Raw genomic sequence first — 19,663 nt, forward strand, 5'->3', positions numbered from 1 at the left:
ACAATCCGAGAAATGGTTTGTTGTTGTTGCCTACAAGAAGACGACGCTTCAAAACAATGAGTTTTTTGATTTTCTGTCAGCTCATGAGGCACCCATGTATCGAGCTTTTTCACCTTTCCAATTTGCTTCAAATGCCAAATGACCATAGGATGGTCAAGGTTGAGTTCTTTGGCAACTTCTCATGTAGTTGTAAGAGGATCAGCTTCAATGATTGCTCTCAATTGGTCATTGTCAACTTCTGATGGCTGGCCACTGTGCTCCTCATCTTCAAGGCTGTCCTCTGCTTTGAAAAACTTCTTGAAGCACCACTGCACTGTATGTTCATTAGCAGTTCCTGGGCCAAATGTGTTGTTGATGTTGTGAGTTGTCTCTGCTGCTTTAAGACCCATTTTGAACCTGAATAAGAAAATTGCTTGAATTTGCTTTTTGTCTAACATCTTTTCCATATCTAAAATAAATATAAAATAAACAGCAAGTAATAAGTCATTAGCAAAAAAACATAAAGTGAGAAATGCGCATTTAAATGATGTATAACATACCACATTTATTTAAGAATGTATTCCAACACCAAATGGCAAATTTCAACAATGCTAAAACTGCAATTACTTTTGCACCAACCTAATATGCCATAACTATGAGCCAGAGGCTGTGGATGGGGGATTTTTTTGCTGAGGGTGGCACTTCCCAAGGAGTATTCCCCACAACGTGAATAAATATACACCAACATCGACCTGGTGCAGTGGTTCACACCTGTAATCCTAGCACTCTGGGAGGCTGAGGCAGGAGGATCTCAGGAGTTCGAGACCAGCCTAAGCAACAGTGAGACCCCCATCTCTACTAAAAATAGGAAAAAAAATTAGCTGGGCGTCGTGGTGCCTGTAGTCCCAGCTACTTGGGAGGCTGAGGCAGAAGGATCCCCTGAGCCCAGGAGTTTGAGTTTGCTGTGAGCTAGGCTGACTCCCCGGCACTCTAGCCTGGGCAACAGAGCAACACTCTGTCAAGGAAGGAAGGGAGGGAGAGAAAGCAAGCAAGCAAGAAAGAAACTGCTATCAAGATTTCTAGGATGGTAAGAAACTTCCAGAACATCCAGACTTTTTAGAAATAGGACAACTGGGGTCCAGAGAAGAAAAGGGACCTTTCTAGATCCCTTAGGAAGTAGCCACAGAGCCAGAACTAGAAGGCAGAGCTCTTCCTACATTCCACTGCCTTTCTGCCCAGCAGAAAGGGAAGCAATGTGAAAAACCTGAGCCAGTGTTTCTCAAAGCGGTTCTATGGAACGCCAGACTCAGGAGATTTTTCAACCTCACATGCGTTTGGGGCACACTGCAATCATTACCTCCTTCTTAGAGATTCACCATGAAGGTTAAAGTCCCTGAGATGTCCTACAGCAAAACACTCATTTAACATTGCTTAACCTAATGTCTCCCAAAATGATTTGATGATGGACTACATATTGGTGTATACAATATTATATACATCTGATAATATATATATATCAGTGAGATATATACGTATATGTATATCACTGCAACCTCAAACTCCTGGACTCAAGCGATCCTCCTGCCTCAGCCTGCAAAGTACCTGCGCCTAACTAATTTTCTATATTTTTAGTAGAGATGGGGTCTTGCTCTTGCTCAGGCAGGTCTCGAACTCCTGACCTCAAGATATCCTCCCGCCTCGGCCTCCCAGAGTGCTAAGATTGCAGGTGTGAGCCACCATGCCTGGCCATTGGCAGCAGTTTCTAACGTTTCCTCCTCTATAGTGAAAAGGCTGAAGGCTGATAACAGGAGGGAGGTGGGGAAAGGCTGGGGCAAGTGGATGGGGCTGCCTGATTGCCTGTCCCAGTGACAGTCACTGGATCAGAGAGGTTTGCCAATCCCCACCGCACTTGGATCTCTATTCCCATGGGGTGCCACAGCACTTGGATTTCTAGGTCTATTTGAGACACATGGTAGGAGAAGGAGCTTCAAATGATTGTGAGTGGCCTAATACCTAACATGGTAAAGTTCATAGAGATCACTAGATAAACACAAGGGAAAACCAGGCTCAGTTTTCATGGGTACCATTGCGTGATATGTTTTCTGCAAACCTCCAGGGTAACAGGGCTCCCAGGGAGCCCCTCACCTGGAAAAGCAGGAAATGTTACAGCATATCTGCCACTCTCTTACCAAAAAAACCCTCCAAGAACTTCCTATTATGAGAATAAACTCCAGACTTCTCACTTTGGCCCACAAGTGCTCCAGACTCCATTTACCTCCGGACTCCCCTCCCTGCTGCTTTCCACTGGCCTTGTCATGCATCTGCCCCCCTAAACACAGGGAAACTCATCTGAGCCTGGGGTCACTAGGGCACAGCGTTCCACTGCATTCCCACTCTCCCCCTACCCCACAAACAACCACCACCACAACTTCTCATCCCTCAAGCCTCGGCTGAAATGGCCCCTTCTCAGACCTCCCTTGATCAACTGGGCTGAAGTATCACTCCATGTTCTGCATAAAACAGATTACAATCTCTGATTTTGTGTGTTTACCTGCTTTTTGCCCATTGCCTCCACTAATGTGTAAGCTCCATGAGACGGGAGCTCGTGGCTATTTTATTCACCTTTAGTATTCCTCAGTAGGCAACTGATGTGTGTTGAATGGATGCTGTGTGGCCTCTAACAAGTTACTTCCCCTCTCTGGGCTTCTGTAGCCCCAGGTATGAAATGAAGCGGTTAAATGAGGTGCTCCTGAGAGCCCTTGGAGCTCTGACTACAGCTCTGTGACTAATATCTGGGCCCAGAAGTGACCCCGGTGTGTTGCATCTCCACAGCACTGCACATAGTACACTGATTTAATCAGACAGCAAACACCCTGTAATTTTGTGTTCTGCTGTGTCTCCTCCCCAGTCCTTAGGCTGGGGACCATGCTGTCAGATTTCTAGAATGATCCGTGCACAGCTACCTGTTCTCCTGGCTCACTGATCTCAGTGCCTGTGAGGAGAGGCTGGTGGGCAGGCTGGGTGGGCTGGGAAAGCATGCTCAATGTGGGAGCCAGGGACCAGGAGGACTTGTCACTGTCCTGAACCGAAAGGCTGGAATCTTCAAGAGATCTCATCGAATCCTTTAATTTCTGGGTTAGAAGGGAGTTTCCATGATGCTTGGCCCAGCCCTCTGCTTTAAACCTAACTGCCCTCTAAACGTTCTTCCACCTTTATTCCACTTCAAATGCTCAGACAGAATAGGGACCTCACCGCCTTCCAGGGCCGCTCATCTCATCAACGAATAGTTTTGTTTCGGAAGTTCTCTGAGCAGTAGCCTGGTGTCATGTGAGGCGGTGTAGCATAGGGGTGAAGGCCTGGGCTTCCAGCCAGGCTACGGGGGTGGGGTGGAACCCCAGCTCTGTAACCTACTTGCTTGGTGAGCTCGAGCAAGCCATAAAACCTCTCTGTGCCTCTGCCTCCTCTTCTGTAAAGGGGGAGAGTACTCGTTGGGCTGTTTGGAGAATTACAAGTGTTAACACACAGTGGGAAGGCAATAAAAGTCTAGGACTGTTACCTGCCACCTGCTGAGTGTTGGTGGTGGTGGTGGTGGTTTTAGGTCCTCTTGGATTCAGGTTCTCTGAGTTGGTATGTTTGTTTGCAAAACAGACAGTAGATCACAGTCCAAAGAACACAAGGCTGGAAATTGAGAGGAGTGGCTCACCACTGACAGTAAGAACATTCACTTCATCTTTCTGAGCCTCAGGATCCTCATCTGAAAAAAGGTAAGAGAACATTCCCTGTCCTGCTTCTTGTCATAGAAAAAATGTGTAGATCAAATGAGAAATGGCCAAGAAAGCTTTGAAAAGTGAAAAATGTTACATAAATGAAAAGGATTCATCTTATTTTGTTGGAGAAGCCCTTTCCTCTTTTAGCAAGGCACTTCAGCTTTCATACAGCAAAATAGCTAAACTCGACCTCTTTGACAAACCATGCATTTTTGGTGCTTGCTCTGTGAATTTGAAGCAAATCCCTTTAGAATCTTCTTTCATTTATGTACCAGAGTAAAAAATTTTAAGAAGCATTTGATCACAAGCATTTAGATACATTCCTACAGGACACAAGACTTGGTTTGGGCTGGGCGCAGTGGCTCACGCTTGTAATCCTAGCATTCTGGGAGGCTGAGGAGGGAGGATCGCTGGAGGTCAGGAGTTCGAGACCAGTCTGAGCAAGAGCAAGACCCTGTCTCTACTAAAAATAGAAAGAAATTAGCTGGACAACTAAAAATATATAGAAAAAATATGCCAGGCATGGTGGCGCATGCCTATAGTTCCAGCTACTTGGGAGGCTAAGGCTGAAGGATTGCTTGAGCCCAGGAGTTTGAGGTTGCTGTGAGCTAGGCTGACACCACGGCACTCTAGCCTGGGCAACAGAGCGAGACTCTGTCACCAAAAAAAAAAAAAAAAAAAAGACTTGGTTTGGCTTTCTGCCATCTTTGTCTATTGTTAAAATTATTGATTATTTCTTCAGTTTCTCTTCTTCAGGAATTTGATTGGAAGGATCCAGGCGAGGTACATTCACTTTGCAAATGTCGGCAGGACACAGTAGCCCTACATAATATCAAGAGGTCTTACATGACCTTTGTTGAATACCAGCCTTGTCATGTGGACCTCTGAGAGGTCGGGGGTTGCCTAGAGTCAGCCTTCTCATTGCACAGATCAGAAACCAAACCCCAGAGAGGGGAAGGGACTTGTTCAAAGTTACACAGCTGTTTAATGCAGAGGCTTGACTGGGTTACCAGATCTCTTGACTCCAAACTCCAAACTCTTTCCAGGAGTTCTATGGTATCTTGCAACTTCTCTAAAGAAGCTGATTATGTATCAAAATCTTATAATTCATAGAGGTTTACATTTGTCAAAATTCATTGAACTGTATACTTAAAATCTGTCCAGTATATTGTTGAAAATTTAACTCCATTTTAAAAAATGATAAAATAGTACAGCCGTGTCCTCTCTCATGAAGGAAGGGTCAGCATTTAGGGCAAAAATAACGTATGGTCTGAAGGGCTCAAGAAAAGCCCTCAGGAAGGCATCGTGTTGGAGCTGGCAGTGTCTCAGGCAGCGTTGCTGTGGGCATTGTTTTAGCAGCTTACCATTTCTTTAGAGGGTCCAGATTAAGATGTCGGCTGGCATGTAGGGCTCAGGTTGTAAGAAGAAGAATGTATGGCTCCACAACAGGTGATATTCAGTGTGGTGAGATGCTCCAGTGGGATCAAGACGGCCAAGGGAGTGGTAGCTTCTAATATCCCACCTCAGAGATGTGCGTGTGTGTGTGTGTGTGTGTGTGTGCGCGCACACACACTTACACACGATCAACCTTTGGTGGTTGTGTCCATCCACAAGGTGTGTGACTTGGATGTGCCTGCGGTATGTCTCCGCCCCATTGTCTCTGTCTTAGGCCCACAGAGCCTAAGGGACCTCCCACTGCAGGTCCCTGGAAGAGGTTAGCTGAGGGCCTGGAGCTAAAGGCAAGGGTCTGAGGGTTCTTGGGACCCACAGTGTGAGTGAGTCAGGGGAATGTTCAGGAACTCTGAAGGGGAGGGCTGAGGGGAAGGTTAGAGCAGAACTGGAGAGCTGGAACAATGGAGAACACCTCACTCAACAAGGGGGCAGGGGTGGGAGACTGGGGGGAGGAGGAGATCAAAAAGCCGGAGGAGATCAAAGAGAGAGAGACTTGGAAGTAGCTTGGGGAAGAGGGTTTTGAGGAGAAAGCAAGTACCGAGGGTTGACAGCTGCACCATTATAGAACTAACTGTCCTTCACACTTGGCGTGGTGGAGGTGGGAGAGGCTAATCCACATATCGGGAGATGTTTAATGAGATGAAATTTGATAAGTTTAGGTTTATTAGTCATTGACATATAAAACGAAAATTCCATGCTTCTAGATTATCAAAAGGGTTTGTTCTTCTAAGTAAAAGTTCCTCCCAGCATTGCTTTAAAACAATACATTTGTTCACCTCACACCTGTTAGGATGGCTACTATCAAAGAAAACCCCCAAAAAACAAAAAGAGAAAACCCCCAAAGAAACAAAAGAAAAAACAAACAAACAAAAAACAGAAAATGAGCATTGGTGAGGATGTGGAGAAATGGGAACCCTTATACACTGTTAGTGGGGATGTAAAATGGTGCAATCGCTATGGAAAACAATATGGGTGTTCCTCAGAAAATTACCAGATGTTCCAACAATCCCACTTCTGGGTATATATCCCAAAGATTTGAAAGCAGAATCTTGAAAAAACACTGGTACAGCCATGTTTATAGCACCGCCATTCACAATAACCAAGACGTGACACAACCCAAATATCTATTGATGGATGAATGAATAAGCAAAATGTGGTGTATATGGTACACATAATACAGTGGAATATTATTCAGCCTTAAAAAGGAAGGAAATTCTACCATATGCTGCAACGTGGATGAACTTTGAGGACATTATGCTAAGTGAAATAAGACAATCACAGAAAGACATATACTGTGTGATTCCACTTACATGAGGTATCCAAACAGAAAGTAGAATGGTGGTTACCAGGGCCTGGAGGGAGATGGAAAAAGGGAGATGTTTTATAAGGGGTGCAGAGTTTCAGTTTTGCAAGATAAAAAAAGTTCTGGAAATCTGTTTTACGACAATATAAATCTAATTAACGCCACTGAATGTACATTCAAAGAAGGTTAAGATGGTACATTTTATGTTATGTCTTTTACTGAAATAATAAAAAAAGAATTTAAAAAAATTTTTTAAACTAACAGAAAAAGCATATTTGCCTGTAGACACCCCCCTTCTGCTTTACTCATTGAAAAAACAGCCAGTTGCAAAACAGCTTATTCAGTACGATCCTATTTTTGTCAAATGTCTTCTTCTATTCTAACATATGTAAATTATTATCATTAGGACATACACCAAAAGATTAATAGTGGCTATTTCCAAGTGCTGATTTTGTTCTTTTTGCTAATCTGTATTCCCTAACTTTTTTTTTTTTTTTGAGACAGAGGATTGCTCTGTTGCCTGGGTAGAGTAGCGTGGTATCATCACAGCTCACAGCAACCTCCACCTCCTGGGCTCAAGGGATCCTCCTGCCTCACCCTCCCAAATAGCTGGGACTATGGGTGCACACCACCACGTCCAGCTAATTTTTTCTATTTTTAGTAGAGATGAGGTCTCGCTCTTGCTCAAGCTGGTTTCAAACTCCTGACCTCAAGGGATCCTCCCACCTCAGCCTCCCAGAGTGCTATGGTTACAGGTGTGAGCCACCACACCTGGCCAGTATTCCCTAACTTTAAGGGAAAATTTGCTACCTATTAAAAAAAAAACATAGCTTGAGCTCCAAATTTGGAAAACAATAACAAGCAACAAAACTTCATCTTATCCCAGCCTCTTGTCTTGATGTCCACAAAATTGACATCAGCTGAATTTTTGAAGTTTTGTTTTGTATATAATGCAAAATCATTGCTATTAAAGATAATAAAAATAGTAATATTTCCTATATAAAGCAAGACATAAATTATCTCATATAATAACCCATTGCATAAGGGAAGATTATTAATATTAAACCTATTTTGCAGGTGAGAAAACAGAGGTTAAGTAACTTGTGCAAATTCATTTATGAATGTCAGAGCTATGTTCAAAGCCAGAGCAGTCTGACTCCCAAACCTGTGTTACTGACAGCCTGCCTGTGCTGCCAGACCAACATGATGTACTTTCCTGTCATCCTGTTTACGGCTCCCTTCAACAGCCACAAACTTATAATTTATGTGTTACTTACATTGGTCAAACAGGCCAGGTGCAGTGGCTCACACCTGTAATCCTAGCACTCTGGGAGGCTGAGGTGGGAGGATGGCTTGAGCTCAGGAGTTCGAGATCAGCCTAAGCAAAAAGCAAGACCCCTCATCTCTACTAAAAATAGAAAAATTAGCTGGGCGTGATGGTATGTGCCTGTGGTCCCAGCTACTTGAGAGGCTGAGGCAGGAGGATCGCTTGAGCCCAGAAGTTTGAGGTTGCTGTGAGCTAGGCTGAGGCCACGGCACTCTAGCCTGGGTGACAAAGTGAGACTCTATCTCAAATAAATAAATTAATAAATAAATAAGTCAAACAATACCCTATTACTCTCCTGATGGCTACAGTATATTCGTTTCAAAGGTAAGACAAAGGTCAACCTCAGTCCAGAAATTTCAAACCACGTAACATTCCAGGTGGGTGCGGATAGAGCCGATGAATGAGACAATCCCTGGGACCCTGACACTGTGGGACTATATTCAGGACATTCATCTTCTTTATCTACATGCTAATGCCACTGCCCATCTCAGCTATCCAAGATACATGCCCACCTCCCAGGACCAACTTCAACCTGAGAGGAAGACAATGTGTAGACAGGGAAAGCTGTCAAATATGGTAATTGTAATAATATAATTTATCTCAAAAAATGATCACGAAGGTGTAATTAACACTTTGTATGCAGACATTTCCACCTCTAAGGAGTTGTCTCTGAGAGTCTTAGGGATTATTTTAATATATATCACATCCATTACTGGAGACAAAAGTCTACTGTTTTAAAAGATAATTAAAATTCCTTCCCCTTTGGAATTAAGAAGGTTGCCTATAGGATGAATATTATGCCCACCAGACACATGAATAGATCTAAACCTGGGAATTCCAAACATAGGGCTGGAAAAAAATCTTGAAGAGCAATTTGTCCAGGAAAGACAAATATCTAACAAACATAATACCAATTTCAGATCCCCTACTCATGGCAGAAATTATTAATCAATCATAGCACTTTTCCCTAAGAAGCCTGAACCTGTCCTCAGGATCTTTCTCAATGTGGCACTCAGGTAGCTACCACCAATTAATCAGTGTCGAGTCCTATTTGCTATCCTGGAAATTAATTCACTCTCATCCCTCCAATATGACAGACAGAAAAGACTGAAGTTCAGAGAGGTAAATAGACTTGCTCAAAGTTGCACAGCGGATAAGGCAAAGATGAGGTTCCCAGATTTTTGCTTTTCCCTTAATCCCCATCCTTGCCTCTTTGCTCTGTTCAGACTGTACTTTGCAGATTACAGGCTTGCACCAGATTCCTCTTCCTTGAATGAGCTATTTAGAATGCCTCTCCCAATGATTCGCTGAGTGACAATGGGCCTATTGCTCAACTTCTTTCAGCCTCAGGTGTTTTCAAGTCAAAAATGGAAACAGTAACTAGCTCAGATTCCTGCCTCTCTAAATGTCAAGTTGGGGTGCTCTTTTGAGAAATGTGAGCTGTTAATGAAATGTCTATGGTTGCAGAGAAAAGATCAGACATTCTGAGTGCACCTTCTCTAGGCAAGCTACTGTGCTCCTGCTGGAATGTGTTTTTGTTCCAGTGTGTGTACGAATGGAATAAGACATTGGCTGGCTATGGCAATCTGGTTATGCTAAAGCTACTTGGAGAGAAGTGACATTTGAGCAAGACTTTGGAGATCAATAGAATTAAATGTTTCTTTTCATTATAAAAGTAATACATGGTCATTACATAATCATTGGGAGAAACAGACTATCCAAAGGAAAACTCATTCTTATTTCCTTTACCCATCAACCATGCCAACATTTTATTTTTCTCTTCCAGTATTCTTTTACTCCATGCACAGGTGTATGTTTTTTTTCTCCTTTCAGATGGCTATGATTAATCTATGTCATTTTTTCTTTTTGAGACAGGGTCTCACTCTGTTTCTTGAGCTTCAGTGCAGTGGCGTCATCACAGCTCACTACAACCTTGAACTCCTGGACTCGAGCAATCCTCCTGTCTCAGCCTCCGAAGTAGCTGGGACTATAGGCATACTCCACCACGCCCAGCTAATTTTTAAATTATTTGTAGATTCGGGCCTTGCTATTGCCCAGGCTGGTCTTAAACTCCTGGCCTCAAGCAATCCTTTTGTCTTCGCCTCCCAAAGCGTTGGGATTACAAGAGTGAGCCACCACACCCGGCCCTGTATGTCATTTTATATTTTGATTTTTTGAAAGTTTTAATATACTATGAGAATAATCCATAACCCAATAATTCTATTTCTAGGAATAACCAAGTACACACACACGTGCATATATATATATGAATTTATTTTGTTTAGATCTTTTAATAATTCCCAAAAAGAGGGTTGGTATTCCACAAGCTAGTCCACAATTAGTGGAATTGGAAAACACTTGCTTATGTTGCATTTTGCCGTGGGCAGGAACTATGCTTTATTGCTCTCTGTAGTGCCAGGGCCTCTTTTGCTTTAAGTTCTCAACAGACACCACTTAACAAATGGATAAGTTTATAAATTACTTTCACTTTTGTTATCCAAAACTATAGGCAGAGAAAGAATTACCATTCTGTAGTCTTAGATATTGGGCCCGAAGAAGACTTGACCAGCAGTCCCCTGACTAAGGTCTGCTGAGATTCAGTGGTCTACCTGGGTCGTAACTGGAACCAGGGCGGTGCTTGTCCTCACTCTGCCAAATGGCACTGTGGTGTAATGGCTAAGACATGGGCTTTGGCATCGAACAGACCTGAGCTTAAATCCCAGCTCTGCCACTTACCAACTGTGTGGCCTTGGACAAGTTGCATGAGCTCTCAGAGTTTTTGATTCCTCATCTGGTAGAGTAGAGCTGAAAATAATAGGAGCTACTCAAGATAGGGCTGTTGTGAAGATGCAGTGAGGCACTGTGAATAAAGCGCTTGACAGAGAAACTGGATCTGTAAACAGGAGTTGTTATTTAAAGGAGGATTAGCATGGAGAACAAGCCGCCTTATCCCAGCTTTCTTGCTATGAGTTCCAGGGTATCACAGCAACCAGCGATATCTCACCACCTTTTCCTTTCTGAGGGCTGGGGCTCCACTCCTGGAGCATCATGGTTTCTCTAAGGCAGAGCTCAACATACCTCCCCGGACCGGCTGATAACCTCACACCCATGAAGGCAGGCGTTGGGGATATCCCTCACTGCTGCAGAGTCCTCTGGACCCCACCACCTCCTGCTGAAGGTCTCCCTATATTCTGGCTGTCTGGGGTGGAGGGAGAATCAGCAGCCCTGACACCAAGGGAGTGGGGCTGAAGGGCCGCAAATCTTTATCTCTCACGAGTCCCCAAACACGTCCATGTGGCAGAGTAGTTAAGAGCACAGAATCCAAAGACAGACAGACTTGAGTTCAAATACCAGCACCTCTGCTTCCTATTTGTGGGATCTTGGCTAAGTCCCTTAATTTCCCTGACTCAGTTTTCTCATCTGTGTAATGGAGTTGATAACAGCACCTACTTATAGAACTGTTTAAATGAAGCACAATAAATGGTACCTCTTATTTTTTCTCCTGTGATTCCCCCCCGCCCCCCAGAATATGTAAGGAAGTGGTACAGCTACAGCCAGAACTAGAACCCTTGTCTTCAGACTCTCCGTTTCCCCACCTTTGCCCATACTGCCCGTAAAATTGCTCATGCTTTGGGGTTAATGCAGCGCTTCTCAACTTTCTCCATCCCAGTCCACGGTAACAGCTGGATACTTGTAGGGCTAAACTTGTGAGGCTGTTTGAGGCCTGACGGTGACTATCCCAGCAGGGATGGGGGCTCCTGCTGCCCCGGGCTCCACCTGGCCACTTATGGCCTGAGAGCACTATATCTCAGCATATTTGTAACCCGTCCCTATCCCCCAGCTGGGGACCTTAGGGTTAAAAGCCACCACTGGCATTGCCCAGCAGTGACACATTAACCCATTGTTAATAAATCAATGCTGGGCCAGTTACTCAGTCCCCTGGTGGGAGTCCAGAGGCCAGAGCCCAGAACATGAAAATCAGGAAGAAAATCAGATGTCAGCTCCAGTCCAGGCACTGCCTCAACTCACCGTGTGACCTTGGGGAAGTCATTCCCCTTCTCTGGGATTTACTTTTTTGTCTGAAGCAGAAAGGAGTTAAAACCGAGCAAAGATCCATGAGGCCTCTTCTAACTCTGACATTCTATGAAATCAGGGATTCTGTGAATTCCCCACTCCTTGGCCATATTCTGTTCCCGGTAATCTGATAACTGTAAGCGCAGAAAATGGTACTTTCCTGACTGTGCAAGTGATCTCTCCACCTGCTACTGGCTGGTCTCTGAAAATGACTCCTGTCTGGCCTAGACAGAGGACAGAGCCACACCTGTCCCCTGTCCCCATCAACTGAATTCCTCTGAATCCTGTGTGTTCAGCTTCCTCCTTCCCACCACACTAGCCCCTGGGGAAAGCAGCATCCTCAGTTTCCTGAATCTCCTCTTCTTCTCACAGCTCCCTGGGGTTGCACTGTGGCCTGGGGCAATTCAGAAAGCAAGGAGGAAGGGAGGGGGTGGGGAGGTGAGGGAAGGGGAGAGGGTGGGAGTGCTGGGGGCAGCTCTTGAGGAGTCTGGGTTGCCACACTCTGGAGGGGCTGGACTTGGCCTTGTGGGCAGTGAGGACACACCAAGGGCCTTGTGGCTCCAGGGAAGGTGAACTGGAGCAGAGAGAGAGAGACTGGGGGCTTTTAGAGAAATGCAGGCCAAAGGTGATGACATAGCAGTGTGGTCAGCAAAGAGGAGATATTTAGGAGATAAACTGGCAGGCTCAGTGACTGGGTGTCCAACCACAAATCTGACTGCATCACTGTGCTGGGTGACTAGGATGATGCTGTCATAAGATGGAGGGACTTCCTGGTTTGTGGTTATGCGGAGAAAGGACCCAAGGGGCGTAGAGAAAGGATGTCAGGCCTTAGAGACAAACACAGTAAAATCCCTCCAATGGTGCTTTGTGCTCCGTATAGCTTTCTCTCCAGGGGTCCTCTCAACACCATCATCATCTCTGTTTTGCAAATGAGGTATCCACAGAACCAGCACCTCGAATTCCAATATCCTGGCTCTTGGCCCAGAACTTGACCCTAAAAAACTGCTTCCCTGAAGTGGCTGGCAGGAGGAGGTACGGAGAAGCTCACCCTTGCCCAGCTGTTGCCCCCCTCCTTTCCCTGGACTCCCCCATATCCCCAACCCTGCCACCAAATGGTGGTGTAGGACCTTTTCACTCTCTTAGCCTCAGCCTTGCTTTATGTCATATGAAGAGGTGGCTGGGGCCAAGTGAAGGTTTTCAACATTCAAACACAAACAGGGGAATCCTTTTTATTCTTTTTAAAGACAATGGAATCTTTCTTTAAAAAAAAAAAATTATTATTTTTTAACTTTTTAGTTGCCTGGCTAATTTTTTCTATTTTTAGTAGAGACGAGGTCTCACTCTTGCTCAGGCTGCTCTCGAACTCCTGACTGCAAGGAATCCTGCCTCGGCCTCCCAGACTGCTAGGATCACAGGCATGAGCCACCGCACCTGGCTGACAATGGAATCTTATATGAATCACTGAAATGAACTCAAATGGAAATGAACCTTCCAAGCTGAAGCAGAGATAGTGGATTCAGAGGCAATCTGGCTGGACAGTTGTCCTGCTTGTTCCCTGCCCCCACACCCATCATTTGGCAGCCTCCACAACACTTCCAGAATCCCCAGGGTTGCATGGCCCACAGTTTGCAAACCACTGGACTAGCAGACTCCTGCTCGAACATCCTAGAGCAGGGGATCTTAGCCTGGGTCCGCTGAAAGAATTTGAAACGTCTGAACTTGGAAGGAAAAAAATTCCATCTTTATTTTCACTAATCTCTAACTCAAGTAAAACACTGTGTTCTGTTATGAATGTAGGCAACGAACCACAATAGTATCGGCAGTTCCTGTGACTGTGTCACCAAAAGAAATAAGGTATTTTCAAGTCACATTGCAGTCGGCGCCAATCTTTGCAAGTATCATTCATGCTCAGTATTACTTTAAAACTGCAGTAGTTATAGTATTTGCTGCCAGACCTCATTTTGAATGTATTATTAAGCAAATACATGTTATTGTGTTAAGCATTTAAAAAATATCTTGATAACTGTATTTTTATATGATTGGTTTCCTTTGTCATCCTATGCATTTTATTTTATGTTTAAAAACATTCCGAGAAGAGGTCCGTAGGCTTCACTGGATTGCCAAAGGGGTCCACAGCATCAGTAAGGTTAAGAACCCCTGTCCTAGGACTTCTATTCGGCAGGAAGGGGGCTGGGATCTTGCTGAAGGCTGCCAAAGGAGGGTATGTAGGGCCTAGGATCCCTGGAGGCCCCTCTGCTCTGATACGAGCTCCCTGAGCCTGAGGAAAATAAGACAGGAAATTGGGACAGGAGCAAAGGGACTCTGAGAAGTGGAGCAGATGCCAACAGGCCAGGCTGGCATGGCTCAGTCTAGGGGCACAGAACTGAATTCCTTAGCCCCCACTGCCGCCAGGCTTCTCAGGACTCCTGGGTCCCAGTTTACTTCAGTCATTTCCCCTCCTGGCCTGAGTTTTCTTCTCTGAGCTAATATAGTGGAAGCAATGGTGGCTTCAAGGTCAAGAGACACCCTGCTTCTGGATCTGCCGCTGCCTTGCCTTGCTGTGTAACTTTGGGCAAGTCATCGCCCCTTCCCAGACCGGCTTATGTCATATCTGCGTAATGAGGAGGCTGGCCGGCTCAGGGTGGCAGATTGCTGGCAGAAGTACCGCCATAGCCCCTTTGCCATGCCCGCAGCAGTCGCTGCTGAGAGATCTCTGGGTCTGACTGTTCCACACCCACATGTAGCTTCAGAAGCCTTTTCAACACTCTACAGATTGATTGGAATTGGCAAATGAAGGGAAACCTATTTGCTATTACTGTACTAGAAGCTCTATATCTAAGGCACCACCCACATTTCCATCTCTGATACTCCATGGCTCTAAAGATCGGATCTTAGAAACCCAAGTAAGACACTAGATGGGTGTGAAGACCTATAAGGGAGGCTATTTCTTGGCAGGGTGCGGTGACTTATGCCTGTAATCCTGACACTCTTGGAGGCCAAGGCGGGAGGATCGATTGAGCTCAGGAGTTTGAGACCAGCCTGAGCGAGACCCCATCTCTACTAAAAATAGAAAAATTAGCCTGGCATGGTGGTGTGTGCCTGTAGTCCCAGCTGCTTGGGAGACTGAGGCAGGCGAATCGCTTGAGCCCAGGAGTTTGAGGTTGCTGTGAGCTGGGCTGACGCCATGACACTCTAGCCCAAGGGACAGAGTGAGACTGTCTCAAAAAAATAAATAAAAGTTAAAAAATTAAAATAAAAAAAGGAAGTCTATTTCTGACCCATGGGAGGGTGTGTGTGTGTGTGTGTGTGTGTGTGTGTAGGAGAGAAAGAGAGAATGTTCTCGGCTGGGCTATATACTTTCTCTCATGTAACCTATAGCAAAAATGGGATAAAAATAGGACACTCAGATGCTGGAATCTCAGCAGGGCTCCTCATGGTTCAACCAGGCTTCTTGGAACAGATGAATGGAGGCACGTGGAAGTCAGACTTTTTGATCAAAGTGGTGGGAATTGGCATCCTACCAGGACTGATGCCACCAGGACCTACCTGTCTCTGAGGGTCCTATGTCACAAGGAACATCAGGCATGCAGTGCAGTGATGGCGAACAAGAGTGAATAACACGGGACACTCCTGGTATAATTTACACAGACTCAGATCATACACAGCCAGGGGTCCAAGATGTGGACGTGCTGGAGACTTGTGGCTTCTCCTAGCCAATGCAGAAAGCCACTTAGGAAGTTATTTCCCCGGGTTATAGCTGAAGCCCAGACAGGTGATATAACTTACTTAATGTCAGGGCCTGTTCAAGCTAGCAATAGGACCGGGGCCCAGGTACACAAGTAAGGAGTAGAGTGCAGTGCAGAGGCTGGATAACCTCAGGCCTGTGGGGCCAGTCTGGCATCATAAATGAGAAAGTGGGCTGGGTGGTAGTAGGGAGTGTAGGGACTGCAGCAAAGTAGAGGTCACATGCCCTGCTGAAAGGCAGCAGCTAATAATCAGTTCAAGTTGATTGTTGCCATATGAGAATGGCCATGTACAGCGCCAGATCTCTTCTGATTTTTAAAGAGAAGTTAGAATCTAGGTTTTTATATTAAATAGTCTCATTTTCAAATGTTGGCATCTAAATTTTTTAAATATTAAAAAACTACCATGTAGGCCAGGCAAAATACATCTGACGGCTACAGTCGTTAGCTTGATTTGTAACTTCTGGTGGATTGGGTAAGAGTTCAGTTTCTGGTTTTAGACATGTGAAGATCTGAGTTAAAGTTTTGCCACTTGGCCGGGCACAGTAGGTCACGCCTGTAATCCTAGCACTCTGGGAGGCCGAGGCGGGCGGATCGTTTGAGGTCAGGAGTTCAAGACCAGCCTGAGCAAGAGCAAGACCCCCGTCTCTACTAAAAATAGAAAGCAATTATATGGACAGCTAAAAATATATATAGAAAAATTAGCCAGGCATGGTGGTCCCAGCTACTGGGGAGGCTGAGGCAGGAGGATCGCTTGAGCCCAGGAGTTTGAGATTGCTGTGAGCTAGGCTGACGCCATGGCACTCACTCTGGCCCAGGCAACAGAATGGGACTCTGTCTCAAAAAAAAAAAAAAAAAAGTTTTGCCGCTTGTCATCTGAGTAATCTCAGCCTCAGTATTGTCACCTGTATAATGGGAATAACAGAATGGACTGAGAGGATTCAATGAGGTGATGAGTTTAAAACATCTAGCACAACTGTTAGCCCACAGTAGGTGCTTACTAATTGTAGCTATTCTACTAAAGTGCCTCTAGCTTCACAGCAATTGGAGGAACCCCCAACTCCTACTGCACCCTAGTACACCCACCTCAAACCTATCTTTTTCCAAGGTTTGGGTGCTCAGAGTCCCTGGCACTCTAACTCAGATATCCAAGGCACTCAAACATGCTCACACACACCCTGCATCTACCCTTGGGAGGATTTAGAGATGCCAAGGTTGGTTACCAAGGAAAAGTGTTTAGGAACCTTCCCTGGGGTTCAGCGGCAACTTTCCAGTGTTGGTTAGAAGAGAGGCTTGTCCCAGAGCAGGGGACGGGCTCACATGACCCTTCAGGGACCATAGAGTTTTCAGCTTTGATTTCATTAGCTCCTGGACACATGCACACACGCATACACAAACATACCTGCACACAACGTTCACACGTATCATTTGCCCAAATACGTGCCTAAATTCCCTCTGTTTTGGCCTTCAGCCCACTCATTCTCCCATAGCCTCCACTCAGAGGGAAGGTGCTGCCACAACTCTTGAAACTGGCATTCCCTGAGATTTATTTACTCAGCAGGGAGCTGCAAGACAGGAGAGAACAGGGTGGCTGAAATTCAAATGACTGAATAGAAGGGGTTTTGAAAAGAAAAGTGACTTATACCCAAGGTCACCAGTAGGTCTTACAGTGTGTATTTGAACCTAAGATCCTCTGATTTCAAAGTGCCTGCCCTAACCACAGTGTTAGACTGGCACTCACATTAGGGCCACATTCCCGGACTGGGTCTCCGTCCCAGGAGACATTCAAAAATACCATGAGTCAGTGAGATATTTTCCACTACTTTTTTTTTTTTTTTTTTTTTTTATTTTTATTTATTTTTTTTTTTTGAAACAGAGTCTCACTTTGTTGCCCAGGTTAGAGTGAGTGCCGTGGCGTCAGCCTAGCTCACAGCAACCTCAAACTCCTGGGCTCAAGCGATCCTCCTGCCTCAGCCTCCCGAGTAGCTGGGACTACAGGCATGCGCCACCATGCCCGGCTAATTTTTTCTATATATATTTTTAGCTGTCCATATAATTTCTTTCTATTTTTTTAGTAGAGATGGGGTCTCGCTCTTGCTCAGGCTGGTCTCGAACTCCTGAGCTCAAACGATCCGCCCACCTCGGCCTCCCAGAGTGCTAGGATTACAGGCGTGAGCCACCGCGCCCGGCCCCACTACTTTTGTTTATAGGATTCTATATTTCAAAAAGTCCCAATAAATATTTTTTTAAAAAGTAAAAGGATTTAAACAACAAGCAGCCATGATCCCATCATGATGGGAGTAATTCTTTTATCACATAAGTATTAACAATTATCACAGATAACAATAATTACCACAGAGGTCACAATTTACAAAACATCGGTTATCTTATCTTGTCAATTCTAAAATATATTTTTATCTTTGGATTTTATTAATCTCTGAATTTATCTTAAAATCTGTGGAATCTAAGCTTCCATGACATATGCTGTTTTATTTGGCCCCGGCAGACAAACATTGCCAAGATTGCAACCCCCATTTTGCAGCTGGGAAAACTGAGGTTCAGAGAGGTAGGGAACTTGCCTGAGGTCACACAACTAGTCAATGTAGAACCAGAACAGCAAGCCTGTTTCCTCAGTTCCAGCACAAGCTGTGGCCACCGTATATTCCTGGCCTCCAGGCCCCGGGCACACACCTCCCTGTTCCCATCATCCTCCTGGCCACACCCTTGCAGAAGCCTGAGGAAAACCTCAGCTTCCCCCATTCAGGGTTTCCCAGCCTTGGCCAGAGGTGAGGTGAACCCAGTATGGGGACTCTGGGTCCAGCCCCATATAGGAAGTTTCCAAGCCCAAGGAGCCTACTTTCAAGAAAGCACCCCGTGTGTAAGGCAGCATTGCAGAGACCAAAGCTGGGTTTGGGGTGTGAAGGCAGGATTTTGCCTGGTGTCTTCATAAACCCTGTGCAAGCTAAATCTAAGAGTTTCCCACCTAGGGTCCCCATTGTCTGAAAATTACTCACAAGCCCGTTATTTCTCATATTTCTAAAGGTCAAATGAAAATCAAATATTGACTCTAGATAAGGTCTCATGGACTAAAACAGCACATTTCTTTGCTTTTGGCTAAACTTGCATCAGCTCAGTGGTTTGTTCCTGCTGACCAGAAAAGGCTGATTGCCTACTATAGGGCCACAATTAACGTAGAAGGGCAAAACCAATTAACAAATTATTATGTAACAGGTGCAGCTTGGCAGACAAAAATCTTTCAAAACAAGGGATGTGACGGGGAAGACAATAAAAGGGGGAAGCTGATGTGAAAATGTGAGCTGCTCGTTTTCCCAGATGGGGGAGGTGAGGCTCAGAGAGCTGGAGTGACTTGTTCAAGGTCGCACACCAGGGCTGGAACCAGCACCTAAGGCTTCTGCCCCTTAGGAGAGGCATCTTCTTCCCACACCCTGCTGTCCTGAGGTTCGAGAAGCCCAGAGAATCAGGACTCACCAGGGTTACTGAAGGGGGTCAGGACAGGGAAATGGCTTCTCTCTGTCACCTGTGGGCTCCTTTCTGGGGGCATCTGCCAAAGCCATGCTGTCTTTCCTCCCTGGGAGTCTGCCAGGGCAGCTAGGTGTGGGAGCCTCTTGGAAAGCCAGCTCTGGGCAAGGGGAAGGAGGTCTCCCTGAAGAACGTACCCTCCAGGACATGGAGTGACCAGGCCTTGGGGTCACAGTGTGGCCATGGAGGGCTTAATTACCTCCAGATTACATAGCTGCCTCCTAGCACTGGCCCGGGAGCTCTCCTGGTTGCCAGGCCGGTTTTCCTGCCAGATGCTGGGTGCCTTTAAGTGGGGAACTGCAACTCCTTGGCTGAACAACGTTCCCCCACCTCTCTGTACCTGAGCAGGCGAGCACAGCTAGGCTAGGGGCAGACCAGGGACTCAGGTGAGTAAACAGACCCTGGTAATTGGGTAACTATCCCCTTCCCCACAGCCCTGGGCTTCCTTCCTTACCCCCATCTCTACCCCGGAGAACAG

At 45.6% G+C, this 19,663-nt stretch overlaps 1 protein-coding gene across 1 annotated transcript in view; it reads right to left on the reverse strand.

Annotated features, from left to right (window-relative positions):
• LARP1 (La ribonucleoprotein 1, translational regulator) overlaps positions 1–19,417 on the reverse strand; it is a 79,605-nt gene extending 60,188 nt beyond the window's left edge. The window contains exon 1 of the mRNA XM_069483894.1: positions 19,135–19,417. Coding sequence (XP_069339995.1) covers positions 19,135–19,207 — 73 coding nt within the window. The 5' untranslated portion in view covers positions 19,208–19,417. The remainder of the gene's footprint in view (positions 1–19,134) is intronic.
• Positions 19,418–19,663: the final 246 nt, after the last annotated feature.

Source organism: Eulemur rufifrons, chromosome 10, assembly GCF_041146395.1.
Source record: "Eulemur rufifrons isolate Redbay chromosome 10, OSU_ERuf_1, whole genome shotgun sequence".
NCBI lineage: Eukaryota > Metazoa > Chordata > Mammalia > Primates > Lemuridae > Eulemur > Eulemur rufifrons.